Raw genomic sequence first — 21,353 nt, forward strand, 5'->3', positions numbered from 1 at the left:
TGGAGCTACGTCAGACAGAGATGACTGGCCTGCTGTCACTATGCCGGCCTTCGACCCCACCCTAGAAAATGGAGGCAGCTTTGTTGTGGGCACCCAGCCTGGTGTGATGGGCGGGGGCCAGGCGGGCGAGGGGTAGTCGGGCTTCGCCCCGCAAGTGGGATTTTGCTGGGGGTGACTCACGGAGGACGCAGGTTGGGCCGGTCCGGGGTGTTTCAGATTGCCTCTGCGCAGTTCCTCCGCTGGCTCTCCCGGCCTTTGCCGTGTGGGCCGCCAATATTGTTCCCGCAGCCGGGCCTGGGCACCCCCCGGAGTCCTTCTCCGTGTCGGCTCCAAAACCTCGAACCCGCTGCCGCTTATTTGTCGATGTAGGATCGTTGTTGAAAGATTTATTCGTCCTTTGTTGCTCTTGGAAATGCAGTCTATACTCTGGTATCACAGCACACAGCTCTCAGGATCGCGCTGTTTCCTCAGGCAAAAATTTCTTATACACAACATCAGAAACAGAGTCTGTGACACTGTTTGAGAAGGTGCCTCCTCATCCTCCATTTGAAACCAACAACAGTTTTGGAGGCCGAAACTCAGGGAACACAGCTGGTGAGGGTCTTTGTTGTGGCGATAGTGACGCAGAGGTCTCACACGGCAGAAATGGCAGAGCACAGAGAAGCAGAATTTATTTTAAGTTTATGGTTACAAGGGAAATTTTTTTTTCCCCTTTTTTTGTCTTTTTTCGTGACCGGTAACGGGATCGCAACCCTCGGTGTCGCGCCCACACCGTGCTCAGCCAGTGAGCGGACCGGTCTCTATATGGGATCCGAACCCTCGGCGGGAGCGCCGCCGTGCTCCCAAGCGCCGCACTCAACCGAGTGCGCCACCGGGCCAGCCCAAGGGAAATATTTTTAATAAAAACATTTGTTAAGAAAAATAATTTGTGTATAGGAACTGCAGAAAGTAAAGAAGTTAACACTAAATCTGTTATGTATTATTCATAGTTTCATAGAACATATCAAATTACCAGAATTTACCATAACCGATTGCAATCATTAACAGTCCATGACTTTGGGGTAAAGAAATAATAGTATCCACTGATTTCTAACAGAATTTCTCTAACTGCCACTGCTGCTTTCCCCTCCAATTACACTAGCCTTTCAGGATTATAAAATAGAATACTCTAATTATGCAAACAGTTGGCAATTACTTTGATTTTTTCTTTGAATAGAAGACAGATGTAAAAATAGAGAAAAAAGGATGACAGTGAATAAAGAACATAGTGCTGGCTGATGGAGTGACCAAATTATTCACAGCATTACATGGGAAGCATCTGATAGTTACAATAAATACCATTTAAAACATGACAAAATGTTCAAGAGATTCTTAAAAACAAAACAAAAACTAACAACTCATGTTCACTATATACTCATATTTGCTAGATATAGATCATATAAATAAAATCAAACAACATATTCTTCTCACACATGACTCATTGGTGGTATATTAGGAAATCTAGGGATGAAATATTGGTGCTTTTATAGGGTATTCTATTTCCAAACCACTTTGTAATAATTTATTGGTCAGTGGTAATTAGAGCAGAGAGGACTACTGACCCAAACACAGATGAGCCTAGGAGTTTAAAACAAGAAAATACTGAAATAAATGACAGGAAAATCAAGCTCTTCAGGATCAGCAAGTGCTACTTCTGAGTAAGGACTCACAAATTACTGATGGAAATTAGCTGTTTTTAAGGAACACATTTAGGAATAATCCTTTTTACATTTTTATTTCTGATTGAAATATACCCCTACATACATTTTATAATTAGGCAAGTTAAAATGTAATAATTGAAAAATAATCATAATCTGTACATAATAGAATAATTGAATGTGGTAAAACAAAGAAAGAAAATATAATGATAAAGGCATACTGAAAGGGGTCTATTGGTATGGGGGTCTTGAAAAGGAGGTTCAATTTTATCAATTTTTATCAAGCATGGTACAAAAAAGAAACATGGGATCTGTCAAAAGAGCAGAGTCTGGTGAAGTAGGTGCTCCTGTCTGAAAACCTCTCCAGACCATACAACTTCCTTGGCCCTCATTTCACATTTATTAAGAATCTTCGAGGGCTGGTGGGTTAGTTCACTTGGTTACAGCGTGGTGCTGATAATACCAATGTCAGGGATCGTATCCCAATACCGGCCAGCAGCCAAAAAAGAAAGAATCTTTGAGTTTTGGTTTCCTAGGGATCTAAATTCTGGGAGGAACTTGAAAGAAGGAGCATAAATAACTGTTGTTGGAAAGATAAAATTTCTATTGTGGTTGAACATTGTTGATGAACTGTAAATAGCTCATCTTGTGGTCGGTAATTTGAAAATGTCTATCAAAATAAATAATGTTCTTAGTTTTCGACTCACCAATTCCATTTCTAGGAATTTATCCTACAACTATGTGGGTATAGGTATACAAAGAATACTCACTGCAATATTGTCTGTAGTGTGAAAAGATTAAAAGCAAGCTAAATGCCCCCCAATAGGGGGCTGGTTGGTTAAAAATTAATAAAACATTCGAACAAGGGTGTATTACACAACCATTAAAAACAAAGTAACTCTATATATAGTAATATCATGATATTTAAAATAAATAAATAAGGTGCTAAAAAGTGTGTTATATTAAAAAAAAGGATTTACACACATTATCTCTTTGTGAATATATAGAATTCTCTCTGGGAAAATACAGAAGAAACTGGCAATCAGGGTTGCCTGTACAGAGGAAAATTGGGGGTCTCAGGAGAGTAGAAACTTTTCACTGTACACTCTTTTTATGTAATTTGAATTTTTCTTTTATGTGTATATCTTACCTATAACAAAATAAAGAGAAATTTCATTGTAAACTGATGAACTGACAGCTGATACAACTCCACTTCATGAGAGCTGTTAGCTCATTGCTCAGAAATGATTATCACCAAGTGAGCTCACTCAAAGAGCTGATGTTTACACCCAGGAACCACATAACCCAGCCTTGGTGTAGGATCCTTGACATAAATATTCCCACTTCATTTATTAGAATTCCTATTGCACTGGGCCGGCCCGTGGCTCACTCGGGAGAGTGCGGTGCTGATAACACCAAGGCCCCGGGTTCGGATCCCATATAAGGATGGCCAGTTAGCTTGCTGGCTGAGCGTGGTGCTGACAACACCAAGTCAAGGGTTAAGATCCCCTTACCGGTCATCTTTAAAAAAAAAAAAAAAAAGAATTCCTATTATATATAGGATAAATGGTCTGTTACATGTAGGATAAATGAATAATATAAGTTCAGAAGCCAGTAATAAAAAATCAAGTATTTTTAGTCAGTCTCAATCTCAGTGTTTGCTTCTTTTGTTACTATAAAAGTGATGACCAAGGGCCGGCCGGGTGGCGCACTGGAGAGTGCGTCGCTTGGGAGCGTGGAGGTGTTCCCGCCAAGGGTTCGGATCCCATGTGGAGACCGGTTCCCGCTCACTGGTTGAGCGCGGTGCGGGCGCAACGCCGAGGGTTGCGATCCCGTTACCAGTCAGTAAAAAAAAAAAAAAAAAAAAAAAAAAAAGTGATGACCAAGAGGTTTTTCTGTTTTATATTGGATGAATATGCTGTAATCACTTGTTATTGCAAGTGATTACAAAAAAATAAAAATTAAAACTAAAAAAATGATTTACACGGGAAAACTAAAAAAATAATTTACACAGGAAAGGGTTAAACTAAAATCTTCATAATCAGTATGAGAGAAAGGTAGCTGTGTCAGGACTGACTTGACATATTCCGCAGTGTTCTGGAACATGTACGCAAGTCTGAATTTGACTTCTGTTTGAGTTTTCTGTTTAGAGTCTGATACAGTATCTTTATATGCTAGTTTATCAGATCCAGTGGGTGAATGTCATCTATGAAAAGTCAGGCAGACAAGATAATTTCCTGCTCATCAGAGAGGGTTCAAACTACACAATCATTCAGTATTTCCATGACTTCCTATAATACTGATACTAAAATTATAATAAACTGCCTTTCAATTAAAAAGTCAAGGTAATTTAGCAGAACAAACAATTGAAGTGCTGATGCAGATTTTTTCAAAGCACCTAATAAAATTTCACAGGCCCACAATTTAAATTGCAAAAGCAAAGTTTTATGTAGCACAAAATACAATTAAAGATTTTCCTTGATTTATGGTTGATAAATCCACTGTAAATTGAAAATATCATTAAGTTGAAAATGCATTTAATCCACCTAACCCACAGAACAACATAGCTTAGCCTAGCCCACCTTGCACATGCTCAGAACACTTAGCCTACAGATGGGCAAGATCACCTAACAGAAAGCCTGTTTTATAATAAGGTGTTGAATAGCTCATGTTATTGATTGAATACTGTACTGAAAGTGGAAAACGGAATGGCTGTGTGGGTACTACAAGTATGGTTTCTACTGAATGCGGATCACTTTCGCACCATCGTAAAGTCGAAAAATCGTAAAGTCAAAGAATTGTTAAGTTAGGGAAATGTCTGTAAAATGGATGTATTTTAAGCACATGAATTGGATTATAACCCTGAAAGAACTCCTCTCCACCCTTGCTCCCATGACAAACCATGTTACTAAACTGTAGGGAAACAAAACTATGTCTAAATACATTTTTATTAACTAAAATTCTCAAGCCTTAAGTGAGAATTCTCAAGCAGCGGTTATAAAACAAATCACAAAATTTCAGATAAGAATAAGAAACATTCCACTCAACATCTAATGAGATTCTCAGGATATCCTCAATAACAATAACAACTTCATAATCTTGAATTTAAACAATTATTTAACATTTTTTTTTTTTTTAAAGATGACCGGTAAAGGGATCTTAACCCTTGTCTTGGTGTTGTCAGCACCACGCTCAGCCAGTGAGTGAACCGGCCATCCCTATATAGGATCCGAACCCGGGGCCTTGGTGCTATCAGCACCACACTCTCCCGAGTGAGCCACAGGCTGGCCCCCAATTATTTAACATTTTAAAAACTGCTTCAAATACATTATCATATTTGATCATCCACCAACTGTCTGAGATATTTTACAGATGAAGTGACACAACTTCTGAAAGAAAAAACGACTTACTTAGGAACAATGTACATTAGCAGAGTTAATAATAATATAATTAAGGCCTACAGACTCTAGCATGTTTTCTACCAAGACACTGTGTTGGATTAAAAAAATACAAAACCAAAACCACAAGGCTTGATTTTTAAAAAATTCAATGGTGTTGACGCAAAAGGCATGCTTCTCAAATCTGTATTCAGCACAAAAGCTGGAAGTGACTGCACATAAGACAGATGACAGAACCCAAAATAGAGAGCATCCAAAGGTTACAAACAAAAGGATGATTTAAATCATAATAAATGTGAAATGTATCCCAAAATTATTGCTTAAGTATATAAGAAGGAAAACAGCTTACGTCTTTCTTCAAACTATTTATCTGGTTCCTATAGCATAGCTGCTATGCTACAGCAGGAAACGGGACACACTCTATCCTCAAATCACTCCCGTTCTAAAGGACTATGATAGACACCTATTGGCTCAGCAACCATTCATATGCACAGTATTAAGAAGATAATTATACTCCACTCTTTAAAAAAAAAAAAGGCTACGTCTAATCAGGAGAAGCAACAGCCTCCCAGTCTTAGGTGCTAGTGCAGCAGGAAAGTGTGATAAATCCTAGTTATATGTTTTAAGGAGGACCATGACAAGCTGTGGTAGGTTTAGAAGAAAATGATTAGCTTGGTCAGGTGTGGAATCCGATGAGGAATGGCTTTAAGAACTGGGTGTGTGTGTATTGAGACTACAGGCTAAGGCCAGACATGACAGATGTCTTCAAATGTTCTGAGGGCCATCAACGGCAGAGGGAGGGAGCTGACTTGCTCTGTGGGAGCTGTGTTGCTCCCAGTCAGTTACAGCTCACTGGGAGGGAGAATTTTCCAAGACCCAGAGCTGACCAACAAAAGAATAGGTAATATCTTCTCTTTGGAGAGATATACATATTGCAGTCAGATGAACATGTATCTGGAATGTTACAGAAGAGATTCATTTATTGAATGATAAATTATATGAGATGATGACTGAAGTTCATTTAAGGAGATCAGTAACAAATTTAGGAGAGCTTAATCAGGATATTAAAAACAAAAATCTTATAGGTCCTTCTAGGTTTTCTTTCTTTTTTTTTTTTTCCTTTTTGTCTTTTTTACTGACCGGTAACGGGATCGCAACCCTCGGTGTTGCACCCGTACCGGGGACCGGCAACGGGATCGCAACCCTCAGTGTTGCACCCGCACCACACTCAGCCAGGGAGTGGGAACCGGTCTCCACATGGGATCCGAACCCTCGGCGGGAGCACTGCTGTGCTCCCAAGCGGCGCACTATCCAGTGAGCCACCGGGCCGGCCCTAGGTTTTCTTTCTTTATAGACATTTTCATTTATAGAGGTTTTCTTTACAGTTTTATTAACAAATAAGAGGTATTATAAAATAACAACAAATTTTTATTATAAATTATTTTAAGGATTAGAATCAAGAAATTTCCCTAAAGGGTAGGTTCATAACATTAATACACGTTACTGGAGGAACTTTTATTACTGTGCACACACTTACTTTTATTTCATGATAAAGTTAGGAAAGTTAACTGGGAATTGTTAGATTAGACCTTTACTGAAAAATGTATCATAATCTAAATTAAACTTAATATTGTAAGTGATAATACTCCTTTGGAAAATAAAGACACATGTATAAAGAGAAACAGTAAACAGAAATATTCATAATGTTTGCTAACTATGTAGTTTTTCATTGGTTTTGTTGAATATATAGAATACGTATGCATGTGTGTATACATACACACATATATACACAGATATACATTTCTATATCTCTGAGCTGCGCCTCTCTTCTCAGCATCACATTTTCCTCCTAAAAAGTGATTGCTGTTGCCTTCACATAATCTATTGCTATTTAAAATATGCAGTGCATGAAACTGCAGTTCTAAAAGAGGATGGAGCATATTTTGCTGTAAGATTCATTAACGGTTAAGATTTTCTTTCTGCAGGTTATTAACTTGTGGGCGTCCTTTGTTTAGCCACTTTGTTGGCATACTGTAGTCCTATAAAGGCTGACACTTATGTTTTAGAGTCCTTTATGGCTAGAAAACAAAGTAATTATCTTGCACAAATGAAGCACAGCTAATAATACTTTGAAACAGCAGGTCTAGAGTAGAGACTAGTTGTGAAATCAGGTATCACAGGTATAGGATTTTAGTAAATTTCAAGCTAACAAGAATTACTTATGGCTCTGAAGAAGGCAATATACTATTATATCATGGAATACTGACTGATCATCTGTTCAAGACCCCTACCTGCAAGAAATACAGATTCTGCTTGAAGACTTATTTCTCTTCTTGAAAATCCCCATGGATAAACATTATGTAATCTTTCTCAATAAGCACGTTCAGCCTTTCATGATTCCCGCATTAAGACATCGCAAATCTATTTTTTTTTTATTCTACTTTTCCTTTATTGAGCAGCCAGTCATGAACATGAGTAACGATCACTTTTTGTCTGTAGAACTGAAGGGTAAAGTCACTCCTTAGCCTTCTTTCCTTAAAGCTTAAAATACCTAATTTACTTAATAATGTACATTTCTTTAATCATATTTGTCATTCTTGTCTGAGCTTTCTCATTTCCCCCCTATTTTGGGGCAAGTTCATGTTGTTAATTCTTTGCATGCAATTAAAATGGGACATAATTATCTTTTTTAAAAAATTCTATTTTATTTTTAATTGATAAGTAATAATTGTAAGGCAAAGTACATGAAAATAAATAAAAGGTTTACTCTCTAGCCTATACATGTCTCATACCTTTCAACACAACTGAGTACGTTTCCTTTATCACTTGAAGGCACCTTGTGATATCAGCTATCATTCCCAAGGGGCTTGTTCTAGCTAGTCATCATTCCTTACACCCTACCTAGTATTTGTTTGTGATACCACCATCATGGCATTCTAGTAACTTTAGATGAAATTAGATAAATAATCTACCCTAAGGCAACTTTTGTCCAACAAATTATATTGTTTCCGCAAACTCAACACCAAAGTGTTAACATTTTTCAAAATGCCATTTTCGAAGTGCTCATCTGTTCAGTAAATAATGACTGTGTAAGCTGTAGCTAACAGGCCTAGACATCTAGTTCTAAGATAAGGTGAATAATGTGTTTTCATAATTTTGCTTTTGGTGTAAACTTTAAGATATTGAAACTCACATTATCTAGTCATGAAATTATTTATTTGCCCTATCATAAATACTTCAATTAATGAAGATATAATACAATTTAAAAAATTGAGTTTTCCTAAGGGAAAAAAAAGGCATATTGCTGATGGCCTCCAAGATGTTTTATGTAAGCAAGTGCATATATGAAAACAGCATGCCTGTGGAAAAAACGCAATGACTTGGTTGCTCTTCTGTAGAGATAGATGGCAGCAATAGTATCAATAGGTACTAGTAGCAATAGATCAGTGGACTACAAAAAGATCACAACAGAAGGTTTTAATGAGACAGCAGTAGAACTTATAATAGATTGAACAAAATTAACTAGGTTTTAATTTATTATGTCAACAGTTATAATTAATGCATACATTTTCAAACATTTTTCATGCCGATTCTTCTGATATATAAAAAGCCATAATAGAAATCCTAAGTTTGCCAGGAAAGAGAAAAAAGACTATTTTCCTGATTAAAATAAGAATGACTACTAAAAAGAAGATGTGAATCTGCCATTATTGACTTTAAATACCAGCCTAAACGTCTAGATTCGCCTACGGTTAGATTTTGTAGTAAGTTCTCTTTCATGAAACCTCTTTTACTTTAAAGGAATTAGGTCAGATTTTTACAAAGGCAGTAAGAGTATCTGTGGCAGATTTATTCAAATTCTCTACTGCACCATTAAAACGTGCCCTTTTGCCTTCCTACAGCTAGGGCTGAATAATAAAGAATGGCTTTGGTTGCTGACTAGCACTGGCAGTAAGTCATATCTATTGAGGCTCAAACAGAGATAACGTACCTTTCACTCATTCATTCTTTCCTGGTCTAGGTACTGGGGTAAAGTTGGGGACAGAATTTATAAGTCACAAGTCCATGCTCCAGATTTTCAGACTGGTAGGGAAGATAAGACATATACTCAAGTAACTACTAAGTGGTATGAGGAATGAGGGAAAAAAATGTATCTTTCAGGGGTACCTAAGTGACATTCAAATACTGACTTGCAACTGAAAATGACAGAAGAACATATAAATTCTGTGATTGTTTAGATGGTCACATCAAACTCAACCTTTTAATTCTGGCCTTCATTTAATTTAGAATTCTGTTTTCCTTTCTGTCCAACATATTTTCAACAACAGATTGGGAAAACATGATCTTGACCAGGGTCAATCACATCAATTTTGTTTTAAAATTTAAAAAGATGTATAATTTTCAAATATACTTTCCCCCCTGATTATAAAAGTAAAACATGCTCATTATACAAACCCAGACAAAAAGAGAGGTGAAAAATTAAACTCATTCCTAATGCTTCTACCCAGAGAAAAAATGGTTAATTTTATCATGTTGAGTAGAAAATACATAAAATTTAATGAATGCAATATTTTATAATGAATATTCTACACTTAATTCAAGGGAAAGAATTATGTTCGTTATGTAGTCATGTCTATGTTCTTGTAAAATCTCACAGATGCTTACTTAACAAAGTATCACAAAAAAATTGGAGTGTAATGCCATGAATAAGAGGAGTTGTAAACTAAAACTGTATACCAGAATGTTGTGTAACTGCTAAATTATGAAATAATATCAGAATTAAAAAAAAAAATTCTGGCCCAAAATACTTGCCGGAATTGTTCCCCAATGTAGGAATACTAGTGTATAAACAGCACACAGTATTTTACTCTGTATCTAATTATCACTCTGGACAACTGGGTTTGCAGGCAAAGCAATGCATACATTGAAGAGGAGGATTGCCAGCAGGATGGTACAGAGCAGAGGTTTCCAAACCTTCCTTCTTGGCACTCTTAGTGTCTCAGTAATTTTTTCATGGTGCTCCAAGGCCAAAAGAAATAGCTAACAATTCTGTTAATTACATAGTTAGGTCCAAACAATTTAATAAATATATATGTTCTGACAATTTAGTAGCCATTTGAAAAACAACAGCCATAAACTGAAAGCAATATATTTTTATTTCGTTCTTAATCACTACTACTTACTAATGGGATGTGTGCATCTGATGGGCTGTGCAGGACTTCTCAAATCGTGGAATGAGACTGAACACTACCACCCTCCTTTACTATTCCACACTGACTTTTGTGCGTTGTTTTTTATCACGGCAACTTTGCAAAGACATGACATCGTCAAAAAATGCAGCACAATCTAATGCTGAAACTTGGAACGTCCTTGAATTGAGGTTTGAGCAGTGTCTGACAGATGTTGACACTGTGTTAGCCCTTGTAAGTTTGCTGCGGCAAGCCAAGGTGGCTGGTTTGGTGCACGGTTCGGTAATTGTGGTTATAGGACAACCTTATCCCATTGTCCTATTCTCACTGTAAAAGTGTAGGAATTCCCAACTACATGGCTGTCTTTGAAAGATTTGATACCTCTCATGTGTAAACCACTGGTTCTTTTATTACAGAGTGCAGAGATCCAAATCAGGTTATGTAGTATTCCCTAATTATATGTAGACAAAAGGAACTCTCCTCCTCAGAGACTCCCACAGCACCGGGCAATAGGTCCCTTTGGAGCTACTTTCAGACTTTTATTTACTCCTACTCATACGAATGCTTGTTATAACAATTAATCCTACAGTCTACCTTTATAGCAAGTAATACTATGATTAAACACATAATCCAAAAGGTGGCTGAATATTACTTGCAAATGGAATTAAAAATAAGCATCTTAAACAATCTTTTGTTAGAAGAAAGGAAGAAGCAATAACAGAGTCCCCTTGGTTTCTAGAATAATTTGTTGTGGTACTTTTAAAAAAATTTATTTTTTCCCCACCCCCGTCATAGTAATTTTAAAAGGATCCCACGGTAAGCAGAATAATGTCTCCACCTCCCCTAAGGTTATTCATGTCTTAATCTCCAGGATTTGTGAATATGTAACTTTACATGGCAAAGGATTAAGGCTGAGATGGAATTAAGGTTGCTAAAATCGAGAGATTATCCCAGATTATCTGGGTGGGCCCAATGTAATTACAAGGATCCTTAAAAGTGGAAGAGGGAGGTGGAAGACGAAAGCAGAAGAGGGGAGTTCAGAGGGACATGTAGCTGTGGAAGAAAGGCACAGATGATGCAATGTGAAAAGGACTTGACCCACTGTTGCTGGCTTTGAAGATGGAGAGCAGGGTGATAAGCCAAGGAGTGTGGGCGGCCTCCAGAAGTTGGAAAAGGCAAAGAAACGGACTCTTTCCTAGAGACTGCTCACACTTTGATTTTGGCCCAGTGAGACCCGTGTTGGACTTCTAACCCTATTATAGAAATGTAAGATAATAAATTTGTGTTGTTTCAAGCCACTAAATTTGTGGAATTTATCACAGCAGTAATAGAAAACTAATACAGACCCTGAATTGACATTAATAAAACGATTAAAACAACAGCAACTATAAATGTTTCAATTCAATTAGATGAGCTAAGTAAGCTGGCTAACATATACTTTCAATAAGTATTCCCAGTAAATTTTGTTTTGTACTGATGATGCAATAAAACTAAATATAAAATGGGCCGGCCCGGTGGCGCACTGGATAAGTGCGCCGCTTGGGAAGCGCGGCGGCGCTCCTGTCCGAGGGTTCGGATCCCACATACAGACCGGTTCCCGCTCACTGGCTGAGCGAGGCGTGGGAGCGGCACTGGGGGTTGAGATCCCGTTGCCGGTCCCCAGTCCGGTACGGGGGCAACACTGAGGGTTGCGATCCGTTGCCGGACATGGAAAAAGACAAAAGACAAAAAAAAAAAACTAAATATAAAATAAAGCCATAGGTGCTGGCTCAAAGAATCTACTCAGGTGTTCCTCAAACATCATGGCTTTTTGCCTTTGTTAATTTTCCTTACTCTTTAATAATGATGCAATGACTATAAACAAGATAAAAATCTTTGTATTATGCTGTCATATGAATTTTAAACAAATATAAGCTTCTCCATGTTGTATGAGTTTAAGCTAAAGATTATATTTCTTTCCCATGTGCGAAGTACCAATTAAGATATTTTTAGTAATTTCTTGGGCTCTTTAAATGGGATGATGGTTTGATGACTGGACAAAGGAAACCTTCCGACAATTACTTATGGAAGCCCTACTGTAAGAGTATGTTTACTTCTGTGAACTGAAAATATTCAAAGTTGAAAAATAGTCTGTTTTCACCTGTGGTTAAAGGCAGGTGTGTGATGCTGTTCAGACAGGTCAGGGTGAACCACGTGGATGATAGTGTAGCCCCAGAAAACAGGAGGAGAAGAATTAGCTTCAGCATACCCCGGATAAAATCTGCAAACCTGAAAAGAAACAATGTCACATTAATTCTAGCTGGAATTTTAAATACTATTTAAATCAATGACATGCTTTCATTAAACAAAAATTACTTGAAGAATTTGCCATGCATTTTTTTAAAAGCTAGTTTTGTTGTTTTTTAATTTACAAATGTTCTTGTGTGTGTGATGTTACTTTGTGATAAAATGTTTTCTCTTACAAAACACACAATGGGCCGGCCCCGTGGCTCACTCGGGAGAGTGCGGTGCTGACAACACCAAGGCCACGGATTCGGATCCTATATAGGGATGGCCGGTTTGCTCACTGGGTGAGCGTGGTGCTGACAACACCAAGTCAAGGGTTAAGATCCCCTTACCGGTCATCTTTAAAAAAAAAAAAAAACACACACACACAAAATGTCATCTCTGTTCAAGATCTATGACTTATAGGATAGATCTGAGTTTTTAAATATCAACTTTTATTTATATTTTTCTATACTTTGTAAACATTCTGTAATGAATATATATTATCCCAGTTTTAGATAATAGGCTAATTTGTTGACGTAAACTTGCAAAGATGGCTCTCCCAAAATTCAAACTCAGAAAACAAATACAAATGCCTAGAGCAGAGCCTCTGAGGTCCTATATGATCTGGTCCTTGCCTCTGCTCTCCCTTTTCCTTACTATTCTCCAGTTTCTGTTTCTCATAGGTGCAAAGATTGCTTCCCACAGCAGCATGTAGCTTTTGTACTTGTCCCATCTGCCTGGAATGCAGATCTTCACATGACTTGCTCCTGGCTCATCCTGCAGGTCATGCAGGTCTCAGTTCAATGCAGCCTCCAGGCTTACTGAAGAAGCCCTCCCCATCCTGTCTCTCCACTGTTTTGCTTTAAACCATTTTTTTCCTACTGGAAATTGTCTTGTTTTTGCATTTGTTTATTTTTTGCCTTCCCTACCAGACTGTATGCTTCTTGAGGGCAAGAATATAGCATATGGAATAGTGAGTACTATTCTACAAAGGTTGGGGCATTTTAAGTTCTCAAAATTCCTGCTTTTTCTTGAATCAACATAAAACTAAAAGACTGGGAGAGATGCTTATTTATTTGGTTATGCCAAAAAATTTTTCCCTTTGCCAACTGCTTTTCCTTATCAGCAGATTAACTGTTGATTTTATAGGTACAATCCTCTGGCTGTACATACAATTGGCCTTAACAGTTTACTCTGTCCTTCAGGATTATCCCTCAAATACAACATTTACCACATTCTCTCTACTCTGAATTTTTAAAAGTTGATTTTAATTTCTATTGTAATTATGTGACTGTCCTTAACACTTTCAGTACTTTTGTTTTATACTTATTTGACATGATATGACATGTTAATCATGTTTGTTAGGATTTTCTAGACTAAAATGACTTCCTATGAGAGCTGATGCCATCTTTTGGTGGGAAAAACAGATGCACTTTTGCCCAGTGACAGGTTTGTTGCCATCTATGAAAGTTCAAAAGCAGAAAATGCTATGTATTCTGAAAAAGGCTCCACAGCTTGATAGAAATGTCTCCTAACAAAATCGAAATAATTTTGTTTTAATTCCAAGCTTACCAAACACTTTTCTGATTTACATTTTGGTATGCTGCATAAACTTATTCATCAGATAGGCAGATGTCAACGTAAGAGAGACTAAAACAGCTCTCTGGTACAAATCAGAGTTGAACTGCAAGGTTTCATAGACACTGGTCATACAAGAATAAACTGACCACTGTGGTCTGCTGTTTTTAGAGACCCAGTCCTTTCAAATGGGCTGATGCCATCAAACAATATTGTTAGGACTGAAGTAGTATCTTTTTTTTATTTTTTGGACTGGTAAAGGGATCGCAACCCTCAGCTTGGTGTCGTCTGCACCACGCTCAGCCAGTAAGCGCACCGGCCACCCCTATATAGGATCCAAACCCGCGGCCTCAGTGCTACCAGCATCATACCCTCCCGAGTGAGCCACGGGACTGGCCCAGTAGTACCTTTAATAGTGTCCTTTAGCAATGTAATTACCAACAAAATTACCCAAAACACTCAATGTCTATAAGGAGATTCTGTTTAGGGAATCCCAAAAATGGCATTATAAAACTAATTTTAAAATTGATTTTAGGCCTAGTAGATACCTGAAACTGATTTCAGATCCCAGAGTAAGGGCAGTATTTTTCAGAACTTCCATTTCAACAAATTAAAAGCAGAAATATCCTTATTCTAATTTTTCCCTCTAGTTTTATCTATATATAGTTAAAAATTAAGAGGTTGTAAAAAGAAAATAAAGAGAAAGGAGGATGTGAGATGTCAATTCTGATATATAATGGTTCCCTCTTTGACCTATTTGGTGCTTAGAATAGGATTTGATCAATGATGACTCACTATAATTGGCCTGGAGATTTAATTAGAAAAATTAGGTATGATTCTTGTCAAAATGTGACAGGTCAATGTATTTCAGTATCAGTGAAGTGATTTCCTACAAATAGTATTTTCCTATCTTGTTTTGGCTTTTAGATTTTATTCTTATATTTTCCTAACTTACAAAAACATCAAATAAAGTAATTTACAAATTATAGTCTTAATTTATTCTTGCATTATCTCAGAAACACTACACAAAAAATTTGGATATAATATTATCCTGTGTCAATTATGTTTAAGTATTTAGATATTGAGGTGATTTACATATCTTATTTGATCTCCCCAAATACGTAATTAGATTCTCCTCTTCCTGGTAAAGTTGATTGCCTAATTTTGTTTTTGATTAAACAGGCTAAAATGATACGGAAAGTAAATGAATATTATCTTTTTGGAAACACCAAGAACAGTTTCACAGGCAGTCACCTAAAAGAGTGACATTTTCATTCTTTTTTTAGAATCAATGAAACCTTTAATCCTTCTTCTGATTCATTCTAAAAATGTGTTGTCATAATGGGTTAAGATCAAAGGGAGTTTGATGAAACTGGAAGTCTTTATTGACGTTTTTCATCAAAATGGGATAAACATAGGAACATACTTACCAAAAACACCAGAAATAAATATCTGCTAATCAGGACACTGCCTTTTCATGGACAGTTCTAGAGATGCTCTTATAAATGATTCTTTTCAATTCTTTTCTATGGCTGATAACTATCAATTTGCCTTTATTATCATATCACTTTTCTTTGGGTTCCATTTGTACATGTTCTCTAATAATATGGAGAGAGGTGGTTTAATTACACTGGAAATAAATTTCTAGTCTCCAAAAAACATTTTAGGAAGGACTACTCCTGAGAAGGTTTCCTATAGCAGCCAATTCTATCAACTGCATGTGAGTTTTCTTGTAGCCTGAACAAGTGCCCTTTTCTGACCTTTGCCTGTTTTACTTTTCCCTGAATTTCAATGTTCATTTTGGGAGGCTATTTCTCTTTGTGCTTTCCCTTCCCCTGTCTTCTGTCCACTCACATGTTTAACAGAATTTTCTCACCTTGCCATAGCTATTCCAACAACACAGCCTCCAACTATAGACCAAAATCCAATCCAGCCAGCATCGACCTGTTAACAAAATAGCAGACATGTTTAATACAAGACTATTATGTTGCAATTTAGAAGGAATGAGGAAAAAAAATCCTCTATAATCAATATTTTAATAGCTAAATGGCAAGAAATCTAGGAAACACTATTTAAGAAAACGTATAAAATGAAAGAATTCATGTATAACTAATATAAACTTATCTCAGTGAATATGTCTTTGACTGACATTTCACTGGAATAATTAAATCAACAGAGTGATCAATGTCATCGAATTATTTCTCAAGCACGTACTACACACAAGCATCGCATTAGAAACTCTTAAGAAAATGGGAAAAGAATGGTCAATGACGTCAAAAAGTAAGTTTAACTAACAAAATGAAACTACTGGAAATGTACTGAGAAACGAGAGAGAGAGAGAGAGAGACACAGTGTGTGTGTGTGTGTGTGTGTGTGTGTGTGTGTGTGTGTGTGTGTGTATAGAGAAACAGAAGCTGGGCTGGTTTCAAATGTACAACTTTTCAAATGAGAAATGTTTCCGGACCTGCCATTTACCAGCTTTGGGACCCTAGGCAAATTATGCCTTCTTACCTATAAAATGGATTAAGTGAGAATTTGTGTATAAGACTTAGATCAGCAGCAGCACACAGGGTGTGCTCAATAAACGTCAGCTGTTGTTACTACCCGAGTATGCTTCTCCATCTATCTCATCTCTCTCCTACCTTCATGGCCACTCTTTTTCAGAGCAATCTACAAATGCTGCCAACGCATTCTCATCACTCACAGATCTTTAATTCTTAGTACGACTTGGCTTCTGTCCCAGTTCACACTCTAAGTCTCAGTTCCTGCATTAGTAGGTCCGGGATAACAAAGGTTTTTGAGGGATAAATAAGGTAATAAAGTGCTCAATGCATGTTAATTGCTGTTACTGAAATCCCATGTGTCCCTAACAATACTGGTGCATTTTATCTTCTCTTTCCCCTTCTCATGACTTCCATGCTTGCTTCTCACCTTATTTCTTACTCCCGGATGCCTGTAATAGCTTCTCAAATGGCTTCCACAATCTATTTTGCCCACCAGTGCCAGAATAGTTATCCCAATCACTCCACTTCCCTGCTCAGAAATAGTTACTGGCTTTGCTTGTGACTAAAGAGCAAAGTCTAAACTTGATCTGGCACTTGAGATTTGCCCAAACTAACTTCTACCTTTTAATATTTTACTAGTCATGTTTTTCATTACACCTGTGACAGCAATTGCCAGCTGTCCACCAAATATGTTATCTTGGTCTACTTGGGTACTTAGCTAGATTACATGCCCCAGTCCTATACAGTTACATGTAACCATGTTACTAAGTTCCCATTAATAGAAGTGAGCAGAAGTGAGGTGTGCCACCTCAAGGTTAGAACCTGGAAGACAGCTAGAGGCCTCCTCCATGCTTTCTTTTCCTTTCTGACAGCTGTAATCTGTATGTGGTCACCCAGCTGCACCCATGCTTATAATGATAAGGTCCTAGAGGACAGAAGAGCTATGAAGTAGAAGCAGCCTAGGTCTATGCTATGAGTCCCATGTGTTCCCCAAAAGTTCATGTGCTGGAAACTTGATCCACACTTAACAACGTTAAGAGGGTGGGAAATCCAATTATGGTATTTGAAAGATGAGGCCTTTGAGAGGTGATTGGATCATGAGGGCTGTGCCCTTGTGAATGAATTAATCCATGGAATAATAATGGGTTGTCATAGGCGCGGACTGGTGGATTTATAAAGAGAGCACATGAAAGAGCTCTTGGCTATTTGCATTATGTGATACCCTGGTTGCCAGGGGACCCTATAGAGAGTTCCCACCAAGAAGAAGGCCCTCACCAGATGTGTTCCTTGGAACTTGGACTTCCCAGACTCCAAAACTAAGAAATAAATTTCATTTTCTTATAAACTACCCAGTTTCAGGTATTCATTCTGTTATAAGCAACAGAAAATGGACTAATATGGTCTGTAAATCAGCATGAGGAAAAGAGCATGTCCAAACTGTGGACAAGTGTCCTAGATTGTCATGTACACTGTCCTAGATTGCTACATGAATTAGAAATAAATTTCTTCTTAAGTCTTGGAATTTTGGCGGTCTACTTGTCACAGCAGCTTGGCCTCCTCTAAGTAATACAATAACTTCATACAACTCTTTTGCTCTATCAGTGTATGCTGCCAGTGGCAAACATAAATGCTCTCTGGAGAAAGATAACATCCTGAAGATTAAATTATCTCTACAGTTTACCATACCATTGGCATTTGGGGCAAGAGAATCCTGTTCTGTAAAACTACCCCTTTCATTGCAGAGCATTTAGCATATACTATCCAAGGCCCACTTAATGATATCAGGCCCTGACAAATATTTCCATCTATCCCCTACGTGAGTGGGGTCCTGTGCCAGGCTAAAGACCACTGTACATCTGGCTGTACTGATGCTGGTCCTTTCAACTGTTTTGTGCTTTTCTGTTTCCTTTGTTCATGACATTCATTTTAGTTGATAAAATTCTACCCAATAATTAATTAAAAATTCTTTTGCTTTCATTTAATTTCATATTTCACTTTATTTAATACCTGGTGTGATTCATAGTCTCTTTTCTCTCTCAGAGTTTATACAGACAAAGATACTTGGAAGGACTCCTTAGAGTTTACAACATGAAACATAGGTCTGCAAAATCAGCATCAGTTAAATGGGTGCCATACTGTTCCTTATCAAAACTGACCACACTTAGAATAATTGCCATCCATAAAAATAGGTCAGAAACTTAAAGGAAGGCTTTTTTCGTATGGTAAAAGTACTGCTTTGGTCTTATGGTCTGAATGTTGGTGTTTACCCAAAATCACGTGTTGAAACATAAGCCCCGTGTGATAATATTAAGAGGTGGGGTCTTTAAGAGGCGGTTAATTCATGAGGGCTCAGCCCTCAAGAATGGGATTAGTGTCCTTATAAAGAGGCTGAAGGGAGCTGCCTTGCCCCTTCTACCATGTGAGGAAACAGCAAGAAGGCACCATCTTGGCAGCACAGAGCAAGCCCTACCCAACACCGAATCTGCTGGCACCCAGCCTCCAGAACTGTTAGCAATAAATTTCTATCATTTATAAATTACGCAGTCTAAGATATTTTGTTATAGCAGCCCAAATAGACTAAGACAGATACACTAGGCAATTTGGATTAATATTCTGGTTGAGAACTAAAAAATCTGGGGGAAAGGCATCAGAGAGCCAACAAGGTAATCCAGAATTATGAAATCATGATGTACGATGGGAAAAATATCCAGAGATAAGCCTGGTATTTAGAGATAATTTTTCTTTAGGGGTGTCTGCTGATTTCAGAAAAGGTGGCTGAGGGGCTGAGAAATTACTGATAGCCTCAATGACCTAGGAAAGAAAAAATATGAGCTTGAGGCCTGTTGTGGGTTGGGGTGGCCTTGTAAAAACCCCAGACTTTAGCTGGAGACTCTGAAGGGCTATACTCTACAAGTAGGAGAAACTAGAAATAGGAGAGCATTCTGAAGGTTTAAAGCCCAGCTTTAAATGATCTCAATCTCTGAAACTAGATTAAAGTGATCCCTAGACGCCTGCCAGAAAAACAAACAAACAAACAAACAAACAAAAAAACATAAATTATCTCTGGAGGAAAATAACACCATCTTGAAGCTTAACTTTTAACTTTTTAACTTTTTAACTTTTCATATACTGTGTCTAGTGCTCAGCCCAAAATAGGCAAACACATAAAGAGATTAGAAAACAGGACTGAATACTGAAAATATAAGTAGACTCCCAGGGGATCCAGATAATGGAATTATGAGATACAGACTTTAAATAACTATTTTTAAATTTTTAATAGACAAAAAAAGACAAGATCAAGCATTTCTACAGAAATGTGTAAAGTATAAAAAAAAAACAACTAGAAATTTTATAACTTAAAAATACAATAATTGAAATTAACTCATAGACAAATTTCATAGCATATTACACAGAGCTGAAAACTGAAATAGTGAGTTGGAAGAAAGGCTAGATAAAATATGCAGTCTGAAGCACAGAATGGCTAAAGAAGGGAAAATTCAGAAAAGAGAAGAAGAGACATAGGGAATACAGTGAAAAGGTATACCATAAATAGTTAGAGTCTCCAAAAGAGAAATTAGAGAAAACGTAGCATAAGCATTGAAGAGATACTAGCTAAGAATTTTCAGAAACTTAAGAGAGACATCAAGCCCTAAATTCAAGAAGTCCTATAAAGCTCAAGCAAAATAAATTTTTAAAAGATTACCACCTAGGTATGTCATAGTAAAACCACTGAAACCAATGATAAATAGGAAATGCTAAAAGCAGCCAGCTTTTAAATTTCAAAGCTGACTTCTCAACTGAAACAATGAAAGCCATAAGAAAATGGAATGATATTTTCAAAGAACCAAAAGAAAATAACTGCTAACCAAGAATTGTATGCCCAACAGAAAAAATCTTCAAAGCTGAAGGGAAATAAAGACATTTTCAGAACAAAACAAATGATAAAATTAAAAAAACCCCAAAACAAGAGAATTTGTCACTAGCAACCTGCACAATAAACAAACAAAAACCACTAATGGGTGTTCTTTAGACGGCAAGAAAAATGATCACATGAAGTGAAGTAATGAAAAGCAACAAAATGAATAAATATAAGGGTGAATCTAAATGAGTATTGACTGTTTAAACAATAACAATAATGTCTTCAACAGTTAAAATCTATGGCAATAATAGCACGAAAGGTGGGAGAGGGTTAAATGACATTAGAGGGTTCTAAGGAAGAATGTCTTACCCAGTCCTTAACACGGAAACCAAGAATATGTAACCAGTATTATAAGTTAAATGAAGTAAAATACCTACAACATATGCAGAAATAAAATACTTACTTGGCTGACATGCACTGGTGTTAAAACTAAGTCCAGAACTCCAGACCAGCCAGCAAATACACCAAGCGGTATGGCATATGCTAAAGCAATCATCAAAAATCTCAAATTGCTGTAAAGAGAAGTAAAAAAACCCATTATTACAAATTAAAATCTAGAATTTAAACTCTTACTCATGAAAAATGTAAGCCATTGGAAACTGGAACACCAGAATCATAAACAGAAAATATTTGTCAGTTTGTTAATAAATTCAAGCTTCTTTAAATTCTTTATTTTTATAAGAGTAACCTTTTTTGTACCTATTGCCTAAAATTGTCAATGTTTACTTTATTTTTTTAAATTTTTTAATTTTTTCCTTTTTGTCTTTTTTCGTGTCCGGCAACGGATCGCAACCCTCAGT

General features: G+C 37.1%; 1 protein-coding gene across 1 annotated transcript in view; it reads right to left on the reverse strand.

Moving 5' to 3' along the window:
- DIRC2 (disrupted in renal carcinoma 2) overlaps positions 1–21,353 on the reverse strand; it is a gene marked incomplete at its 5' end in the record, with an annotated part of 76,930 nt that overhangs the window by 11,951 nt on the left and 43,626 nt on the right. The window contains 3 exons of the mRNA XM_008585160.1: positions 12,425–12,552; positions 16,007–16,074; positions 20,957–21,065. Coding sequence (XP_008583382.1) covers positions 12,425–12,552; positions 16,007–16,074; positions 20,957–21,065 — 305 coding nt within the window. The remainder of the gene's footprint in view (positions 1–12,424; positions 12,553–16,006; positions 16,075–20,956; positions 21,066–21,353) is intronic.

This window comes from Galeopterus variegatus, unplaced genomic scaffold (genome assembly GCF_000696425.1).
Source record: "Galeopterus variegatus unplaced genomic scaffold, G_variegatus-3.0.2 Scaffold3473, whole genome shotgun sequence".
Taxonomy (NCBI): Eukaryota; Metazoa; Chordata; class Mammalia; order Dermoptera; family Cynocephalidae; genus Galeopterus; species Galeopterus variegatus.